Source organism: Panthera tigris, chromosome B4 (assembly GCF_018350195.1).
Source record: "Panthera tigris isolate Pti1 chromosome B4, P.tigris_Pti1_mat1.1, whole genome shotgun sequence".
Classification (NCBI taxonomy): domain Eukaryota; kingdom Metazoa; phylum Chordata; class Mammalia; order Carnivora; family Felidae; genus Panthera; species Panthera tigris.
This window is the reverse complement of record NC_056666.1, coordinates 116,248,779-116,266,143: the sequence shown is the minus strand read 5'-3', so window position 1 is coordinate 116,266,143 and position 17,365 is coordinate 116,248,779. Positions and strand designations below refer to the sequence as shown.

Below are 17,365 nucleotides of genomic sequence, written 5' to 3'. Positions count from 1 at the left end.
CTCCTTGCACCTTTTATCACAAAGTATTTATTGAACAAAAACAATAGTAAAATTGATACATATATGAAAGTGAATGAAGATATGCACTCATAGAAAAGGTGTGTACAAAGAGACCAACGTTTAGGTTATAGTTCTATAAAACCTTAGCTATAGTAGTAGTTTAACACTGATCAAGCAGACAATAAAAAAGAAAAAGTTATTTAATATGTTCTTTGAAATCTATTCTCTAAAATAACTGTTAAAACACACACACACACACACACACACACACACACACACACACACACACAGAATGAGGCAGAGCTATAAGAGTTACATTTCAATACCTCCAATTCTCTATTTGTGTCATAGTTTTCTGATCCATAAAAATTATGGTGTTTTTCCGTTTCTAATAAACAGCTAGAGTCCATAGTATTTCAAGGAAGGAAATATAGGAATTGGGTTTATAGTCATTTGAATATTTCCAATCAGCATATACACTTAAAAATATTTTTGGTTGAAGTTTTTGTACATTGATTAACTTTCTCTGTAAGAATCTTCCATTTGGGGTATGTTCTTCACTTATCCGATGAATTGTTTTTAATGTTCTAACATAGAGCTTGGGGCCAGTAGTTAGTTACAGCCAGGAGTGGAAAAGCATAACTGGACTGAGCACCAGTCACTGTTCTATCTTAAATGAGCTGTGTGGCCTCAGGCAGCTCCCAGTTGTTTGTGTAATTGCCTTATGTGGAGACAGTGGTGAGAAGCATTCTCAAAGGCCCCCTCTACCTGTAGCATTTCATGTTGGGTACATCTCAGTTCCCCAGACCAGCTCTTTTATTTTAGTACAGAATTTTCCTCAGCCTATGAGGGAGTGACAGTAGTGTCTGTGGATTTTGGAATTTATATCCAGAGTTGTATATTGGAGATGTACAGAGATGCTTAATTCCAATTGAAAAATCTCAAGATTTTTAGAAAATTGCAGAAATGTGTTTTTACAAGCTTTATTTTTTATGCTTTTTCATAATCCTTGCCACTTAACACCTACTTTGGAGTCAGTTATTTAGCCATATTTCAAATTGGTTACTTATAGTTCAGGATGATAATCTGATCTTGAATCGAAAGTGCCGGACACTTTCCAGTTCTCTCCACATTAGAATTTTCCTACCTCGTGTACAGAACAGTGCCTTAGAGTGGTGCCTGATGTTTCTGTTATTACTGCTCTAAACTGTGCTACACAAGAGAGTTAACTGCTGAGTGCTCCAAATTGTTACTAATTCAGTTCCATAATGATGAGGTTCCTGAAGAGTTTTATATTTCTTGTATCCAGTTTCCTTCATTCTCCCCATAAACTTAGTAATAGATAAAGCAATGTATTCTACCTCTCAGTTTCACAGGCAAGGCTATGCCTATACACATGAAGATACTTGGTGTTCTAAAATTGTTGTCTGTGAGCCTCTTCCAAAGCATAGGTGTTTTAAATGTTAATTATGGTTGTAGGGGTTTACCCTAACTCATAATGGTACAGGAAATATATCAGGGGTGTGATTCTCTAGGGAAACTGGGAGAACCACAGCTGATTTTTTGAAATAAGAACATGCTTACATAGATATTTCAAGACCATGGGTAGAGTGAACTTGATGTAGATTTCCATCTCCGGTTTATGCTTGGGAGGAGTCTAAAAGATTGTAAACAGCTAGGTGGCTAGCCTTTCAAAGTTCATTTTTTAAAAAATGCACTTTAGAACATTTTCTTTTATGAATGTTTATTTTCTAAATATGGCTTAGTTTATTTTATAAAAACATTAACTTGGACATTTACTGAATTTCAGTTCAAAGAGGTTCTAAGGCAATTCTTATACAATTGAAAGCGAAAAGGAAAAATATGAATATGCTTTCATGTTGCCTACTTGTGGAAAATAATGAAATTCTACTAGAGAGCTGTTTGATACTAATTTTTGTCTTCCAAACATTTTCTCTTAATACTAAAAAATATATAAATCATTTACATAAAACTAAATGCAAAGGAAGGCACAGCTGGTTATAGTGTCTATAAGCATAGTTCAGCATATGCGGAATTAAAGAGAAAAAAGCTTCACATCCTTATTAGTTATACTGAAAACCATTAAGAAAAGTTCTTCACTGTCAACAGTGTTCAACACTTAAGAGCTAAGAAGATATAAAACAAAAACATTAAAATTCACTTAATGCCAAACAGATCTTCATATATACTTGAATATAAAAAAAAAAGTTTTAAAAATGCTAACATAAATCTAGACCATCCATGTTATGAAAAGTGCAAACCAAATTAACAGAGGGTTTCACAATGTCCTTCTCATGACACAGGTAAACTAGCCCAGGGGGACAAATTTGTCTCATCAGTTAATAAGTCTTTAATTGTGGCCAGATGTCATCAGGATTTCTGAGAGTTCGAAGAAAGCAGTACTGGAGAAGCAGCTCTATCCAGACTGGGGATTGGCACTGGCATGTGGCCATTAAGCAGTGTTGGAAACTGTAGGGAACAAAAGAGTTTTAAAATAATTATTGCAGACCCATTGGGAAGAACCGGAGTTCTTTACATTCCTAGACAGACCACGGTGGATCACCCCTGGGAGACAGGTCGGTTGCAAATTATTTTACAGAATGAGATCACGGTTACACAGAGCAAAGAATAGGGCCCAGAAAATCTCCCTAATTATTAAATACCTAGGCCACTAGAAAAAAAAAAAATGTATATATGTTGCTAAAGCATGTTCTAATACTTTTAAAAGGTTCCAAGCTACTCAGAGTGCTGATTTGCAAGACAACACACTCAACCTGGTTCTCATGTAAAACTTCTAATAGTATTTTGAAAATGGCCATGGTTTGTCCAGAGTACTATAAAGATGCTTCTCAGTAACTATTAAAAATAAATACTTTACCTTAAAAGGCTTAGAAAGCAAGAATATATTTTGGGGCTGAGGAAGTATTCTTTTTAATTACAATGACAAATAATATCCTACTTCACGGTAACAATACTTAAAAAGTTAATTTTTGTATTGTTGGCAACTAAGATGATAAATGGGATAAAGGTAGCTGGCTTTGATAACAACTTTCAGGTCTGAAAGAAATAACCACAACCATACTCCCAACTGAACAAGAATAATTAAAGGCCTCCCTTTAATACATTACTATGCATAACTAGATTTTCATTGTCCAGAATGATAGGTGTCAAAATGATCTCCCGGCTATCTTCTAGTTTAATTGCTATTTCGTCTAGATAAGTTAATACTAAATTTCAATACTGAATATCAAACTGCAAAACCTAGCACAAGGTAGAAGTACTGTACAATAAATACTTATAGATTTGTCCAATTTTCAAACTATTTCAATAATTTATGTCTGGTGCCTTGCAGTTTATCAGTGGTTGTCACTTCAGTTGATATCTAGGATCCTGTAAGGTAAGTTTGGTTATCCCCACAGAGCATGTGGGGGTGCTCTTTAAATACTATTTCAATTTCCTTAATGGTCATTTAACATATTCAAGGATTTGTTTCTTTTCTGACACTTTGGAATTTTAGTTGTTTGTAGAATTTTACCCATTTCAACTGAGTTATCACACCTATTAAACATATAGCTTATACTCTTTTAAAAGATCCATGCTCCTAACTACTATTCTCATTGACTTGATTTTAGCGTAGACCCTGGAAGAAGAGCGGGTTTTGAATTTTCATTCCTTTAGCTTATTTGCAGTCTTATCTCATTTTGGTTTGTGACCATTTTACTGGTCAGCTTTTGGTTTTGTTAATCTTCCTGTTTAAATCTAGATATTATTGATTTCTGCCCTCCTCAGTTGTAGTTCCTCTTGCCTGGCTTTTCTGGCATGTTTCATCTTTATTGACTCCCCACGTCCACTCTCTTAAGTTGCAGCATTCCCCCAACTTTACCCTCTGCCTGCCTTTCTCCCATACTGGACTCAACAGTCATTTCCTGCCATCAGTTAGATGTCCCCATCAGTGCGTCTTCCCCAATAGCCTGCAATTCTGTGCTCACTCAAGTCAGTCAGAGTGGTGATAGGAGCATGACCCTAAACTTGAATCCAGGTTTTGCTACTTATTAACATGCGGTCTTGGGTAAACTGAGCAACATCTCTGGGCCTTCGTTTCCTTAGGTTTTCGAAAAGAACTACTGGGAGTACAGCTGACTCTTGAACAACACAGGTTTGCAAATTTTTTCAACAAACAGCATAATACTGTAAACGTCTTTTCCTTACAATTTTCTTTTCCCTAGCTTACTTTTTATAAGAATACATACAGCATGTAATACATGGTGTCAGCTGTTACCAGAAAGGTTTCTGGTCAACATTAGGCTAATGTTTTTGAACAGTCAGAAGTTATACATGGATTTTCAACTGCAAGGGGGGGTGAGCACCCCTAAACCCCACATTGTTCAAGGGTCAACTGTATTAAATGAGAAGCCACGAAAAGCACTCTAAACAATGTCTAACATATAGTAGCCCTCAAAAAATGTGAGCTTCTTATACAAAAGTAATCTTTGTCTCTTCCTAAATTTCACTACTTCTTACTCCTGAAACCCAACTTTACCCCTGGAATGTCTTCTAAATATATTCCCATTTCCACTATAATCTAAAAAATGATTTTCCCATCAGTGTTTGAAGTAATACAAATTTTTCTCATCTCTTCCTTCCCTCCCTTCAATCCTTTCTCCACATGCTGTCAGCAATATGTTTCTAAAATAGAGATTATATAGGGGCACCTAGGTGGCTCAGTCAGTTAAGTGTCTGACTTCGGTTCGGGTAATGATCTCTTGGTTCATGAGTTCGAGCCCCACATCGGGTTCCATGCCGACAGCGTGGAGCCTGCTTGGGATTCCTGCTCTCTTCCTGTCTCTCTGCCCCTCCCCCACTCATGCTTGTTCTCTCAAAATAAACTATAAGAAATATTTAAAATAGAGATTTTTATTACACTATCTTCAGCTAAGAAAGCCTCCCATGGTTACTTAAGAGATTAAGGTGGAAAACTCTGAGCATACTATTCAAGGCCCACAGCTGCTTTTCCAGTCACCCAGTCCCTTCCTGAACAGACTGTGTACTTGCATAGTCAAATCATGCAACTTATCTAGAAGGTGCTTTTCTCTCACCCAAAATCCTGTCCTTTCTTCCCAGCTCAGGTGTCACTTGTTTCCTGGAGCCTCCATCTAGTCCCCAGCTAGAAAATTAGTCCCTGTTGGGTTCCTACAACGTTTTGTTTATATGTCTATTATTCCCATATTGTATATCCTCTACAATCCCTGATAACACAGCACTGCAAATCTCTTCTGGGTTAGATCTGTTGAATTAAAAATTACAGAAAACCTTCTTAATTGAAAACCTTAATTAGCCCTGCCTTGTTTTGAGATATTAACTGTACCTATTCCAAATTTGATCAGTCTGTTTCGAAAGTGGAGCAGACATCCTATAGATAAAAGTTCCAAATACCAAACTGTTCAGACCAGAATCACTTTATTTTTAAATATACCTCTTCCAGAAAAACTAGTATCTTCTCTCCCCTTCCTTTAAATTCTCCAGTATCTGCTATAACTTGCCACAATAATTATACCAGTGGACCTTCTGTGCAAAAACTCTTCCACTCTGTCAACTGTTACCCTAAGGATTCTGACTTACTTTTCTAATTATCACAACGGGAAACTTGCCAGCATCATTTAAAGCTTACTGTAGCCCAAGTGTATTTCTGTTATTCCTCCAACACATTTACAGTATATGTGAAAAGTTTGTTATTTTTAAAGAAAATTATTAGTTTGAAAGGAGCACTGTTGATAATCTGAATTTCGAATATTCTTACGTTTTACTTACTGTTTTAAAAACTTCTGGTTCCAACTTCTGTCACAACTGCTCTTATCATAGGAAGAGTGATAATATTTTAAAGGGCACAAAGTTGTTTTTCCTTAGTTTTATGGACCCTAATGACAGAGGGCACAAGGCCCTGCCAGCCATCTAAAAATGATTATATTCCTCATCCTGACCTTGTGTTTGTAGTTTGGGTTGTAGTTTTGTTTTGAATGGCTCTGGTGAGAGGAGAGGTACATTTTGTGAAATGAAAATTTTGAAGCAGGTGGTCTTTAAATGCAGCAGTTTCTTCTGCAGAATTCTAATTGTAAGTTAGGAACCACTGGTCTGCAGTGGTTCTCAAAGTGGATTCCTAGAGCAGCAGCATCACTGCGATCTCGGAAAGATGTTATTTTCAGGCCCCAACCGAGATGTTCTGAATCAGAAACTCTTGGGTTGGGGCCCAACAAGTTTTTAACACCCCATTTAAGCTGATTCTGTTGCACACTAACTTTGAGAGCTACTGGTTTCTCCATGACCGAAGAGAAGAGGATATGTATATCCAACACCCAGAGTTCCTATTATCTTGACAGTGTGTAGAAACACTACGGACATGGGCAGTTGTCACTGTTAGGAGTGATGGGCTGGAAAAGGTTTAGATTCTAAGGCAAGGGATCCTAAAGAACTCCCAACTAACAGTTTTCCATGAATTCCTTAGGAGATCACTAAGCCCTGTACCAGTCAGGTGGCAGAATTCCCAGTAAGGAAGGAAGGGAGATTCCATTCGTTATTCCCAAACATCTAGTGAACCCTACGGAGGCCTTGTTAGATGTAGGACTGGAGTAGGACTTCAGTCCCCAGGCCCACAGAGCTCACCGTACACATGCTCCAAACAACTTCTGCTCTAATCAGGAACTCGAATACTAGAAGACTGCTGCTCCAACCTGAATACCAGGAAGTAAGGTCTTTTAACTCTACCAAAAGATTACTAATCTGAAACTTTGCCAGTACTTCACTTGCTCACTGCTTTTTGCTCACTGCTTCTAGTTTTTGTTTCCCTGCCTGAGTTCAGATGGATAAGAATCAACATGTTGGCCGTGTATGACCATAGCTCAATTTCTTGTGATGCGAAGACAGGCCTGAAGAGAAACTTGATTACTCTAGGGCTATACAGTCCCTACCTCAACCTTCCTAGGAAACCAGAGAAGCAAGATAGCAATCAAAACCTCTTTAGCTCTACCTTTCTTCCAAGACCCTAAATCCCAGCATGTATAGCCCCTGGCACAGAGAAGGTAAATATTAACTTTGACAAGCAAAATGACCCACTCAGAAAAGCATGGAGACCTGATCTTTTTAACAACATTCTTAGACAATTCTTATTTTCTTTTTAAAATAATCTCTACATTGAACGTGGGGCTCCAACTCACGACTGTGAGATCAAGAGCCACATGCTCTACAGACTGAGCCATCAGGTGCTCCAGTTTCTTGGTGAATTCTTAGACATCCATTCATTTAGTCAGCGATAATTACTAAGCATCATTTGTGTGCCCAGCGATGTGCCCGACACAGGGGGCACGCCGCAGTAAACAAGAAACACGATGCAGTTCCAGCCTCCTGAGGGCCCACAGTCTAGTGGAGATTGCCAGGCGAACAGGCAATCATAAATACAGAGTGGTCAGTGCTAGGTGCAAGGGGAGAAAAGAACTACAACTATCTTGGGTGAGCCACTCGGTGGCAGGGGGTGGTGGGGGGGGGGGCAGGCATGGGATTTAGGGTGGATGAGATCAACAGGCTAGAGAGAGGGTGTTTTCACTTCCCCCAGCTTCGCTTCGCTCCTATCCCTAGGACTCTATTCCCTTAGTAGTAACATCTTGGTCTGTGAGAAACAGTCTTTGAGTCTTTCAAAGAGGAAATACTGATTACCACACGATAGCAGGCAATGCACTGCATAATTGCAGTGTGTGAATGAATAATAAACGTGCCTACCTAGTAACAGGACTTGTGCAAGATAAAGCAGCTACGATTGTTTTTAACCAAATGCCCTAGATGTTCCTTTCTTATGGAACAGGGAGAACTTGAGGACGATTCACAGAATTCTACAGATCACTTTTCTATTACAGTATGGAAATTCTTCATTATTTTTGTTTTTCAGTTTATTTCAAGTAATGTCAATATGTTGATTAATTTTTTAAAGTATGAGCTACTATAAAATCATTTTAAAGTCCCTTTTCCTGAATAAATTTCCAGTTCTTATAGGCAGTAAAGATATCCAAATACTTCGAGAATTAATTGTTCCATTTGTGGATATCTGACACAAATACGCTATTTCTGCCTCAGTGAAAATGTCTGCCTTTGAAGGCTGGCTCTTATAGCCCATCATCTCCCTTTGGAAACTTCACATTTTAACCAAATGGAGGGTAGTGTTCTGTAACCTATGCAGGATTTACTGGGGAAACACATCCCTTAGAAGTTTAGTGTGTACAAGTTCATTTCTAAATGCTCACCTGGAACAGCGTGTTTGGCCCTTGCAACCGGGCAGGACTCAGAGGAGCAACTGGACTAAGGCTGCTCCAGAAATGTATGCTGGATAGCAGTGGACTCGGGGTCAGAAGCAATCCATTTGGTGTCTGGGAAAAAAGCACACAGATTTTGATAAAGGTATCAGCTGACTCTAGCCGTGATCAGCACTGAGGCTAGGTACACTAGCCTTGAACCAAGAAACAAGCCTCACCATCTTAGGAAAATCTGGAAACCATGTTATTTCTGCAAGGCTGTGCACAGTTGAATTTTCTTCAATGCTAACTGTATTAGCAATTTTATAAAGGAGAAAAGTATGGACAAGTTACCTCCCCTAAACATTCTAGTTGTGAAACAAGTTTATAGCAACTTTTGTCCAGGTGGTCTCTTCAATTTGCCTCCCTTCCCCCATTAAACAAGATTTAGTGTACAAAATGGGACTCCATGAAGGGGCTATATTTTTATCTCTTTTCTTATTTTCCTACAATGGACATCCACTACTTGGGTTACACACACACACACACACACACACACACACACACACACTTTTTAAAGGGCCTCTCGAGCTTCACTTTCCCAGAAAGCAGCAGCCCTTTCAGATTTTAGGATTTGCTGTTAAAATACCCTGTAGCAGCTTCTTCAAAAGTTCTGAACTAGGTTTTCCAAATTCCACTCCGGATGTGGGGCTGATGAGAATTCATCTCCCTGGCAATGGTTTGGAGGGGGAAAAATTCTTTCTTGTTAGACTGGGTGTAAAGCCAAAACTCTGGGTTTCCCAGGGGAGTGCCAAGGACTGCATCTGCTCGCACACACACACGGCAGGAGTCCTGGCCTGCAAGCCAGCTAGAGGGCAGAAGAAACAACTCGCCCAGCTGCTAAGTCTGCATGGCTTTTGTTCTCAGCTGAGGCAACCTCCTGGCCCAGGGTGGTTTTGCACCTTTGGTGACTAGAAGGAGCCCCTCCGCGGTTTTATGATGTCAGTAAGGTGCTTTGTGTAATGAGAACCACAGCAAAGGCTCCAGTGTGCACATTGCATCATGTTGGATGCTAGAGTGTTATTTTTTCCTAGAATTGGCTTCAGCAGCTTTGTTAATTATCGGGAACATGTGGCATAAACCTAAGTTGAAAGGTCTGCTGTGTTCAGCGGAAAGGAGACAAACCTCCAAAGGTTCTCAAACTGTGAAGCTACTGAAAGGTGAACTAATTTATACCAAGTCATTTGAATCTTTGATTCCACAGCATTGCCTACACGTGGAATGACCAGTGAGGTTATTAGGATAAATACGTGTTCTGGAGGTGCTTCCCAGTTCTAATGCAAGGCCGTTTCACAAATGCACCAGGCCATCTGGTCTGACGATTAAGACTTTTTTAGCATGGGCTCTGCCAGTGTTCCAACCTCAGAACCACTACTTACTACTAAGGTCATCTCTCTCTGCCTTGGTCTCCTCATCTGTAAAATGGGGAGGAAAAAAATGCCTACATTACAGGATTGCTAGGAAGATGAAATAAGATGGTCTATAAAACTCTATACATGTGCCTGGCACACAGCAAACGCTCAAGAAGTGTTCATAAAAAGTGAACCTGACGTATTCTATGAATTTCATCTGTTCATGGGAGAAATTCTCAATGTATATATAACCGTACTCAATGTCCTGAAACCAGGCACCTGCCGGTACCTTCAAGGCTCCTCTCGGCCATATTAGGCTCAAGTGCACAAGCTCAAGTGATCGGAGAACTAATATTTGCACGTTGCACTGGAACCAAATTCCAACCACAATATGCCACATTAACAGTGTGTTCAGGGCCTCCTAGCTTACTTACCAATGAAGCTCCCCAAGCTCGAAAGAGACAATAAGCCTAGACTACAAAACCCAGCTAGCTAGCTTTCTCTTATTCATGGCCATAAGTATACATCCACTCCTTTGTGATCTTTTGAGCAATACATGAAGTGTAGAATTTGTATTTTAGTCTAAAATGCGTGCACACTTGTTTCTCAGGGATGCAGGATGTACTCAGAATACAGCAGCCATCAATTTCACATGTCTGAAATATCTTCTATTAATATATGCAAATAAATATTTTTGAAATGACTTCATTCACTCTTCTCCCTCCCATCCCCGTTCTCCCTGAAGATCTTCTGGCTATAAAGAAAAAACTATTTGGGTTGCTCTTTCAAGGGACGGTCCTCTTAACGCTCACCCTGGCTAATCTCCAGTACAGTGAGTTTTCAGAGCCTCTTTCCACAAGCTCTTGGAGTCAGGCAAGGTGGTATGGGCTGGGCCCGAGGGCTAGAGGCTAAAGAAAGAAGCCACAGGCAAAATGCATGCTTCCTCTTCCTTCACCAAAGGATATTTTAGTAAATGGGCCCTTCGGGATGGCAGACAGGGAGTTCTTGATCCCATCAGCTGTAGGGAAGGAGAGGCCCGAGGACCCAAGGCAAAGGGTATTGATGTTCAAGGGGAAAGACCTTCCTATCGGGATCTCGTTTTCATCTCCCCCACCCCAACGCAGTTCTTCTTCTGCATAATACAGGGTCTCCTAAAAAGCCCGCACATTTGAGCTAAACCTGGTGAGCTGGCATTGCCCAGACATACCCCATTTGAGTGCCCTGGTTCAAGGCCCTCTGCCTGGACCGTGCCCTCAGACCTCCTCCTCCACCCTACCCCTGCTTCCCTCTGCCCATCAAAACACCACCCCTTCAAAGGAGACTTTACTGCTTTTCCCTCAATCTTTCCTCTTTTTCCTGAATCTGTATAACAGTCTATAACCACTTTTTCCTTAACATTTTCTACCTCATTATGTTAATTTGCATATTCTTATTATGCCTCTTTCTGTAACGTTTAAGGCATCTTGCTCATCTTTATTCCTCCTGTGGTACCCAGTTTCTAAATACTTGATGAGCTGAAGTGATCTGTAACTCCAGGTGCATCCCCTCACATATCTGTCACCTGTTGGACGTGTCAACTTGGAATGCCCCGCCTGTTCAAACCGGCCTTCCTCACCTTCTTTCCAAACCTAGTGTTTCTTAGGACTCCCCGTGTCTATCAATACCACCACTGATCCATCCACGCAAGAAATACTGAGCACATGGTATGTATCAGGTGCCAAGGATACAATGATAGGACAAGACACGATCCCCGGACTTACAGCCCTGTCTACAACCCAGCATCCTAGTCACTGAGATGCAAAATGCCTCCCACTTGCTACAACCTCTGGGCACGGCCTGTGGATCCTTCTTTGAAGTGACTCTCTTATTTATTTCCCCCATTTCCATTTCTGCTGCATTCAAGGCCTATCACCTTACCAAATGGCATTCAACAAAGGCCACCTAAACCAGTCCACCTCTGGCCTCTCTTCCAATCTAGTCTTCATTTTATTTTATTAAGTGTATTTATTTTGAGAGCGAGATAGAAAGCAGGGGAGGGGCAGAGAGAGAATCCCAAGCAGGCTCTGCATTGTCTGCACAGAGCCCGATGTAGGGCTCCAACTCCCAAACCGTGAGATCATGACCTGAGCCAAAACCAAGAGTGGGACACTTAACCAGCTGAGCCACCCAGGTGCCCCTCTTCCAATCTATTCTGAGCACCGCTACCAAATCAGTCACCCTAACATACTATCTTCCTTTGAAATTCATTGTTTCAGGGGGAAAAAATTCATTAGCCACAATTCTAGGTTGCCCCATGACCTGGTTTCATATGCTCCCTAATTTCCTTATATGAACCCTCCTACTTTGCTTCATGTGTCCTGAACACTATAGAATTCCAGCCTACCAGTCCTTTAGCACTTGTTCCAGAACCTTCCCTGACCACCCAGACCTTATTTCCCTGGGGTACCCTGTTTCCATGATTTTAGGCACCCCTTACATGTTGGTGACTCCCTAACTTTATCTTCAGTCCCAAACTCCTTAGCTCCAGCTGGAACTGGATGTTCTATGTCATACAGGTTCCTCACACTCTTGATGGCCCAAAATGGACATGTAACCTTTCACCGCAAGCTTATTCCTATCCTATGCTCCTCATACTCAACTTCTGGCGCTCCCCTAACACCTTCACACCTGTGGATGGCATTCCCTATGTCTCTCTCACATCTGTCCCCTTTGGCCCCACCCAACTGTCACAGCCTTAGATCCCCCTTGTCTTTCATCTGGAATATAATAGTATCCTAACTGGTTCCGGCTTCACCCCTCCCCAATCCACGTCATCAAGATGAGTTCTAAAACACAACTATGTCACTCATGCCCCATCTCCCAACCACGGGCTTCACCTTTGCAATTTGTCCCCACTCCCTACTGAACCACTGTACTGCCCCTCATTCACTAAGCTGTTTCATATCTTTATGGCTTGGTTCAAGCTGTTCCTCTGCCTACAATGCCCCCCTCACCTTATGTGCCAGATGGTCGCTACCCTGCCCAAGTGTGCTCATGCCTTCCAGGAAGCCCTGTCAACACCCTTCCCCATCCCCAGAAAAATTAATACCTTCTTAATATTTCTTCTGTACTGATCTGGGATAGTGTATCAAAGAATTTAAGGCAAGTTATGAGCTCCTAATGATCAGGGACTAATTCATGTTTGTATCCCCAGCTCCAAGCACTGCATCTTACATGTAATAGGTGCTCACTTCCTATATGTTGAATTGGACTGAATGATCTTTCCCCTCTTCTGTTCCTATGGTGCTTCTCTGCACTGTGTATTTGACCCTTGCCACATGCTGTGTGTGTGTGTGTGTGTGTGTGTGTGCGCGCGCGTGCGTGCCTTGTTTTGGCTAGGTCCTAAGGTCATAAAAATAGGCACTGTACATACTCCTGGTATCCTTTCAGGGATTCGCAAATAATGCTCAATAATTATTTGTTGATAGATTCTAAAGGGAATTTGTTTCTCTTTAAAAATCCCAGCAAGCTGTTAATTTCTTACCAAAACGAGTCTGAATTCCTCATCCAGTTTTCAGCGTCCCCTATAATTTCACATCACCCTAAGTTATATTACCCCATATTCTTTACCTAATGGACAGCAAGCTTATGAGAGCAGGAACGGTCTACCTTGTTCACCTCTGTATACCTCAATCACTAGCAAAGAGTAGGTGTTGAACAGTTATCTCCTAGATGAATTAATTAACATAGTAACTGTTCATTACTGACCAAATAGGATGTGCATGAGCCACTCAACAACAAGTATATGTGGATTATTTGACTTGGGAATATGAGATACTGGTAAGTCTTGGGGGCTCTAGAAAATAAAGGAGAGGAGATCAGGATGTCCGCTTAACATTCTGTTGTACCAACAAACATCACAAATCTTAGTCTCTCAGTCTCCATGACTTAGTCTTAGTCTACAAACATCACAAATCTTAGTCTCCATGACAATGCCATTCTGGGGTTAAAAACAAATCCTCAAATAAATGTCAACTATTTCTGGCAGACTCCTGGAGTTGCCCAAATTCAAGTAAAAACAACGATTTTAAAGACTTTAAGAGGGAAGTTAAATCACACAAAAGTCTGTGTAGCACTCAATGTGCTGATCTTAATGAAAGGGTTCCATGAGAGTTCCAACAGAACTCCATGCGAGTCTACAGGAGATGTAGCAAGTGGCAGGAGGGGGAAAGGAGTTAAGAGCAGAATTGGGAGGAGGCAGTGGAACCAAGAAGGCAAAGGAGGGAGATGAGACAGGCCCGGAGGTGGAGAGAGGTAGGGCATTATCACAATTTGTTTATCCTGGGCAGCCCAGAGCCCAGGGAAGGAAGAACCTTCAGCTGGAGTGCCAAGTCACGCAAAACTCTACCAGCAACATCTTCCACTGTCGAGAGCTTCTGGAAGGACCACCTGTCCCCTATAGGGTCAGTATAGAGAAAGCTTTAGGCTAAGCTGGAAGAGTGTTGTGGACAGTGGGATGAAGGGGAAAATTGCTTTTGTGATAATGGCAAAGGAGACAGTAGGATGAGAAACCAGTCCAGAGCTGGGACACGAGGCAATATATCCTCAGTGCTCCTCATCAGACACATCCATTTTACTCCAAATTCCCACCTCATGATTTTGGCCCAAAGCTGTTACCTCCACCAGCACGTGAAGAAAGGAGGTTTTCACATTTCAGTCCTCTGCAGGTTCTCTCCACTCAATTAATGCCAGTCAAGGCCGCTGCTAATAAAACAGCCTGGGGCGTGCATGCTCAGACTCTGACGAGGAGTTCATGCCCCGATGCCCGCGCATATCTGAGTTCAGCATCTTCAACATCACACGTGAGATTAACAGAGGCCTTGGCATAAATGAAGGGAAAAGCAACGGGGCAGCCTCCGGTTCTGAACTAACTGCACATTGAGAACAGGTGAGGAGGGAGACACCGAACAGAAGAGACAAACGGAAGGAAGAGTGACAGACAATACCACGGTGCAGAGGACGCACGGAACCAGCCAGCTGGCACTCTTCCGGTCTCTATGGCGCCTGGCTAGGAACCAAGAGGGTTTCACATCTTGGCTCCTCCCTCATCTCAACTTCTGTAGTTCATGCCATGAGAGAGAACATCCTTGCTCTTCTACCAACCGTCCAGTGTGACCTCAGTGGCTGAGCTCCAACTACATCACTGCTGGGTACGCAGCTGGCTTTTGTACGCTCTGTCCTCAGTTCCTCATATCCACCCTTGAGGGGTGTTTGGGTGATCATCACGTCCGTCTATATTCATAATCTTGGTTCCCAAGAGTAACCACGACTGGGCAGTACGGGTCCCAGCGGATGCGCCACACGTAGTTCGGAAGGGCACGGAGGCTATGGTTTGGGGCATAATACACATTTTTTCATGCGCGTCGTACCCTAGGTGTTTCAAATCTGAATTGGGGCCTGTGCAAGGTAGGTGGTTGAAGATGATCCCCGGAGGGAACTGTAACCACATGACCCTGCTCGTGCCAAGATGCTCTTAATCCTACCATTCCTCCTGCCATATTTCTGGCTGAAAGTAACTGGGAATTATTCTTGGGATGAGTAAAAAATAAATAAACGGTTCTTGGGATAAATAAACTAAATTCTTGGGAATTTCGTTTTCAGGGTATCAAGTTATTACAGCACACCTTTCATTTCTTCTTTAAAGACAAGGGTAAAGAAAGGTTGATAGGAGGTTCCCACTGGTAACAATGTTAACGTACAAAGGTGTCGCTGCACACAGCACAGCCCACAGAGGAAAGTAATTTCTGTGATAGAAAGTGCGAAGGTAGGAGGGAAACCAATGAGCTGCAGGAATGAGACATCACTGCTGCCCGTGGGGGCGAAGGCCCAAGTCTCCTTCAGGCGAGGAAACCCCTGGAGTTGACCTGGAAGCAAAGGGAAGGTTTTCACTCCCACCCCCTGGGAGGATTTCGGGGAAATGGGCTCACCCCTCGGGATGAGGCCAGCCGCTGAGAGAGCTGACCTTGCCTCTGACTGTGCACTGAGGGAGAACCGTGGCTCCAGGGTTAGTTTCTGAGGCACCCAAAGCAGTTCCTGGGGGAGGGAATCTCTGAGAATCCAAATCCTACACTGACTCCAAGCCTGCCCTAAATACCTGGAGGACTGTCAAGCCGAGACAGGTGTGACCGTCCCGTCCGATCTCGGAGAAACGACTTGGATGAACACCTGACCCGAGTCCTGCCCTTGCTCTGGCCTCCCTCCGGTTTCTTCCTCCCTGTCAGCCACCGTTGGCTGCACTGGGTGCAGAACTGACGCTGCTGGAAGGTGAGGGAATTCAAGTCCTGAGATTCCACCATCCCCCAAAGGCAACCCTTAACTCCTCTGAATCCATTCAGAGCACTACCCAGTGGCCACCCCCTGACCCCTCGGCTTGGTCCAGAGGCACTCTCAGCCCCAGGCCAGACCCTGCCCTTGGCCTCTCTCCCTTTGGAAGCCCCGATCCCATTTCTTGGGCTTCCTGACACCAACTCACAATCAACATCCTACCCTCGCCGCTTGACTGAGGACCACTCACTCTCATCTGCCCAAGGCACAAGTGGTTTATGAAAGCATCTGGCTTTCCTCTGGTTTCCCCTCCCTGGTTTTAGGCTGTTCTAGTGGGTCGTGTCTCCCAGTCCCGAGTTTAGCCTTCACTTGTTCATGTCCACGCTCTATCCCTTCTCATGTCAAGGTTCCTCCTCCCCTCAGCCCAGCCATACCATCCGTCCTCAGTCCCACTGAGCAGAGCCACCCTAGACCCACCGTGTCCAGTCCAAAACCACAGGGCTAGCCTGAGCTGCGTTCCTGAGACAGCTACGGGACTGGCATCTGTTCAGAGACGGTGACACAGGCTCACAGAGAAAGCAGATACGGAAATCAGAGTTGGCCTTGGCCTTGCTCAAGACCTCTCTAAACCTTACAGTTGTAAACACAAAGGAGGCCAGGGGAGATCATCCTCAGATTGTCTACCCTGGCAGTTACTTCTTGGAGCTACTCCAGGAACCGGTTTCTGAGCCATTTTACTCAGTTCTCGGCCCCTGGACAGTTGTGTTTGATTAGAAGACGCCTGATTGAAAGCACACGTGCTCATTCTGACCATAGCTGAGCCCTTCGCCCTCCCTCCGCACAAGGGCAGCATGCTCATTCTGACCGGCTCACAAGCTTGAGCAGACGCAAAATCCCGGTGCCACAATCAATTTGGGAGAAGCCATGGAGAGCAAAATGGCCAAGAGTGGCTTTCAGTGGCTTTGGCAGACTCCACAGACTGTTATGGTCAGGGACAACTGGGTGTTTTCCCAGTGGGCATGCCAAGAACATTTTACCGAAGAGGATGGATTCTGGAGCAGACTGACAGGGTTCACGTTTGCTTCTCCCACCTGTTACTGTGACCTTGGATGAGTTACTTGACTTCACGTGCCTCATTTACCTCAGCTGGAAAAACGGGACCTAACGGCATCTACTTCACGGGCCTGCCATGCAGAAGAACTGAAGTGGTGCATGGCAAGCGTTTAGAACAGTAGCCGGCAGACATGAAAATCCATGGCACCGCCTCCCCCCGTGATGGTTACAGCAAGGACGTCTACGGCCACGAGTGCAGAGGCCAGAGATGGCGCTCCCACCTGCCTCCGAGTTCCAGGATCA

At 43.1% G+C, this 17,365-nt stretch overlaps 1 protein-coding gene across 4 annotated transcripts in view; it reads right to left on the bottom strand.

The window, feature by feature from the left end:
• Positions 1 to 17,365, bottom strand: part of ELK3 (ETS transcription factor ELK3) — a 67,678-nt gene continuing 50,313 nt past the window's right edge. For 2 of the 4 annotated variants that reach the window (XM_042992947.1, XM_042992948.1), the window contains one exon: positions 1 to 2,490. In XM_042992947.1, the coding sequence (XP_042848881.1) occupies positions 2,392 to 2,490 (99 nt within the window). In that variant the 3' untranslated portion in view covers positions 1 to 2,391. Of the gene's footprint in view, positions 2,491 to 8,306; positions 8,430 to 17,365 lie in introns of those variants that run through there. The other 2 variants (XM_042992946.1, XM_042992949.1) reach the window with 2 other exon arrangements.